Source organism: Sinocyclocheilus anshuiensis, unplaced genomic scaffold, assembly GCF_001515605.1.
Source record: "Sinocyclocheilus anshuiensis isolate Anshui unplaced genomic scaffold, SAMN03320099.WGS_v1.1 scaffold719, whole genome shotgun sequence".
Taxonomy (NCBI): Eukaryota; Metazoa; Chordata; class Actinopteri; order Cypriniformes; family Cyprinidae; genus Sinocyclocheilus; species Sinocyclocheilus anshuiensis.
Genome location: NW_015552643.1, coordinates 261,795 through 265,690, shown reverse-complemented (window position 1 = coordinate 265,690; position 3,896 = coordinate 261,795). Strand labels below are relative to the sequence as shown.

The window sequence follows — 3,896 nt, the reverse complement described above, 5'->3', positions numbered from 1 at the left end:
AGATCTTCTTTATGCACCAAGAGCTTGTAACACTCCAAAGAGAAAGGAAAAATTGAAATCGCATCATATGACCCCTTTAATATAAGCGAGTCAGCAACTTTGACATTGTAGCATTGCTGATGTTTTGTGTGTGTGTTTTTTTTCATTAAGAGTAATACTGAATCAACCTTAAGCATTAATTTTGTTTCAACAATAGGAAAGATCTAACGTTAAAGATCAAAATAAGCGCTAAAGATGTGAGAATGCGAGATTTGTTGCTGACGAGTTAAACGCTCTCGCTCTTTCTCTGCTGTCTCTTTGCTATGTCAGTAGAAATGGTCATTCATTCTTAATTTGGGTACGGCACACTACAGGTAATAATATAATCAAAAAATCATGGCAACAAATTATTTTTTAAGTCAGTTTAATAAGTTGAAATGACTTTCACAGTCAATTTGATTCAACTTGACTCATGTTTAACAGTTGCTTCTTGTCAGCTTAGGCTACATTTTTCCAATGAATTTTAATTAATATTCAAATTAATTTTATTTATTTTTTGTTATAAATTGTTCATAAATTAATTTTTAACACCGGACCCCCAGCACCCTCAGCACCCCTACTTCCCGCGATAATGGCAGCACCACACGCATGCGCCGTGGTACTCTCGTGAATGCGCGTTGAACTCTGACACTGAAGAGAAGAAACTGTTGAATAAAGTAATTATTTTTGTTTTCTTTGCACACAAAAAGTATTCTCGTAACTTCATAAACTAAGGTTGAACCACTGAAGTCACGTGGACTGTTTAAATGATGTCCTTACTACCTTTCTGGGCCATAAAATGTTTCAGTTGCGTTGCTGTCTATGCAGGGTCAGAAAGCAATCGGATTTCATCAAAAATATCTTAATTTGTGTTCTGAAGATGAATAAAGGTCTTATTGGTTTGGAACAACGTGAGGGTGAGTAATTAATGACAGACTTTTCATTTTTGGGTGAACTATCCCTAAATAAAACATGAATTATTGCTTCCATAATAAATGTCCCCAGTATTATTATGCATGTCGTCAAAAAGTAAAAAAAAAAAAAAAAAAACAGTTTTTAATAATAGCCAATAATATCACATGATCCAATTAAATGAATAAAACGGATAAAAAATATTCTATTGAATATTCAATTTCATTTTGGAAATACATCAGATTATGAAAGTAAAATGTTATAAATACTCTTAACCTCTTAAAAAAATGATGGCCATATGATGGACAAAACAAATTTCACTTAACAAAACTACAGTTGTGTCTGCAGTTCAAGTATATTGTAAAGTTTACTAGCCTGCAGTCACTGATTCCTATATTTGTGATGTTTGTTGGAGTAAGTTTGTTTTTGATACCTGTTAAGTGCAAGCTCAACTGTGGCTCCCCAAGAGAAGGAGTGATTGTTCCTGCCTTCCATCAGGTCGATTCTGTCAGTTCCTACTATAACCTGCACACTGTCTGTTTTAGAGTATATGGAGATGGTGCCGAAATATGTTTGGATTTTGTTGTTCTTCATCTTCTTAGACCCAACCAACTGACTGTTGATTGTAACTCCTGGACAGGAAAAAAACACATATGGAATATGAAATAAATAAAGGACTTCAGTTTTTTCAAGTGATGGAAGACGTCAAGTTACCTGTTCCAGGATCTGAAATCAGGTTGAGGATGTGTCCTGGTTTGGAGTCGATGTTGAAGCAGATGTCTATGTTGCTTTTGGGTAAGTGAATGATGAAGTGGGGATCACTGTCCACTGCAATAAAATCAAAAGGATGAGGAAGATTCACCATAGAATATGTAGCAGTGGTAGAGCAGTATTCCTTAAGCTTTTAAGTGTACCACACGCACTAGGTAAATAAAAACTGAAAAATGAATACTGAAGTGGACATTTCTGGCTTAGCGCGTGCGAGGAAAAAATAATTAACCCCTTAGTCACCGTCCCACCTGTGGGACGCTTGGCGCTCTTTTTTGTTGTTGTCCTTTTTCTCTATCAAATCTTTTAGTAATCATCATAAATCATATATCTTTTGAAAGCTTAGAAGCCCAAGGTTCATCCTGTGAAAACCATTTTGAAATCGGACATTGCGTTACCATGGAAATTGTACTTTAAAATCTTTTGGCGGTCTCCTCCCCCTTAGTGGGCAGTGTCAAGTGTCATATTACAAAATGCATTACGGTCTTTTAGAATCAAACATTTTTATAATCTTGACAGAAAATATATCATTGGATAGGTCTGAATCTCAGGATTTATTTTGAGATAGAAGTAATATTGACAGAGAAATCTAAACATTTGTGACAGAAACACACATTTGTGTGTTTGTGGTATAACGCCCCCCAAAATAAAATCTCACAGGAACCTCAATTCTTTTCATATCAACTTCAAATTTGGAACATAACTTATTTAGACATAAGGGTTTAATTTTATACCAATTTTAGAATAAAACCTGTTATGTAAAATATGTATTATATATAAAATAAAATAAAATTAATATAGTGCATTTATATTTATATAATGCATATACTACCATAACTTTTTGATACTTACATTTTTTGAAAACATTCCACTTTTCAACCTTCAATTTTCTTCTTTAAAAAGAGACCAACCTTATGTCTGTATTCCAAAGTGATCATAAATGACAACAATTTAAGTGATACTTACATTTTTTGAAAACATTCCACTTTTCAACCTTCAATTTTCTTCTTTAAAAAGAGACCAACCTTATGTCTGTATTCCAAAGTGTTCATAAATTACAACAATTTAAGTTTGGATAGTGCACCTGCATGCCTATTTTAAAAAAATGGGGGGTGACAGTTAAGGGGTTTTAATTGAATTGTAATTGAAGTCTACAGGTGCAAAAACAAAGTGCAAAAAAATAAACACTTAAAACTGTATTCTGGATGTTTTCTTTCCACTAGTATGAAACAACACGTTATGAAATGCCAAATATCCCAAACTCTCAATACTGACTAGTGCATGAAAATACAGTAATTTTGTCTGTAGTGTCTTCCTTAAGCAGTGTTGGGGGAAGTTACTTTAAAAGTAATACATTACAATATCGATTTACTTCCTAAAAATGTACCGTTTTACTTTTTATGGAAAGTAATGTATTATATTACCTTTTCATTCATTTTTCTTATCTGGGTTGGGCTTGAACATAAAAAAAAAAAAAAAAAGTATTTTTGGCGCCAATTTTTCACACCAAAAATTCGTTTTTGCTTATTAATATTGTTGAATTGGATCATCGAAGGTCGGCAGCAAAGACATAAATGGGATTAAATACATAAAGGATATTTGTGTTATTTGACATATTCAATTATTGCAGGTTTGCGTCATATTTTGAGTTTGCGTTTCACTATTTTTATTCATTTTGTGGAATACTGAATCTGTTTTTGTGTAAGTGAGATGAGTAAATGCACGTTCACATTTAGTCTATAACTGCCACAATCATCATATTTACACAGCGCACACAAGGCCTCTGCACTTTACTAGTTACTTGAAAAAGTAATCTGACTACATAACTCGCATTACTTGTAATGCATTACCCCCAACACTTTGCTTAAGTAGCAAGAAACCAATTCTTGTTGCGTTCATACTGATTCTGAATTTGAAAGGGAACTCAAATCTCATTGTGGTTCGCATCAGTTGTTAAACTTCGTGATTAATCGCATCCAAATAAAAGTTGTTGTTTACATAATATGTGTATGTGTACTGTGTATATGTATTATGTATATATAAATACAAACACATGCATGTACATATTTAAGAAAAATATGTTATGTTTATATATTAAATATATTTATATATAATATAAAATCTAAGAATACAAATATATAAATGTATATACATGTAAATATTTTCAAAATATATACTGTATGTTTGTGTATTTATAT

The 3,896-nt window shown here is 32.4% G+C and overlaps 1 protein-coding gene across 1 annotated transcript in view; it reads right to left on the bottom strand.

The window, feature by feature from the left end:
- Positions 1-3,896, bottom strand: part of LOC107666937 (inter-alpha-trypsin inhibitor heavy chain H2-like) — an 18,078-nt gene that overhangs the window by 2,258 nt on the left and 11,924 nt on the right. The window contains exons 13-14 of the mRNA XM_016458467.1: positions 1,645-1,758; positions 1,364-1,562 (exon numbers count right to left, since the gene is read on the bottom strand). Of these exons, the coding sequence (XP_016313953.1) occupies positions 1,364-1,562; positions 1,645-1,758 (313 nt within the window). The remainder of the gene's footprint in view (positions 1-1,363; positions 1,563-1,644; positions 1,759-3,896) is intronic.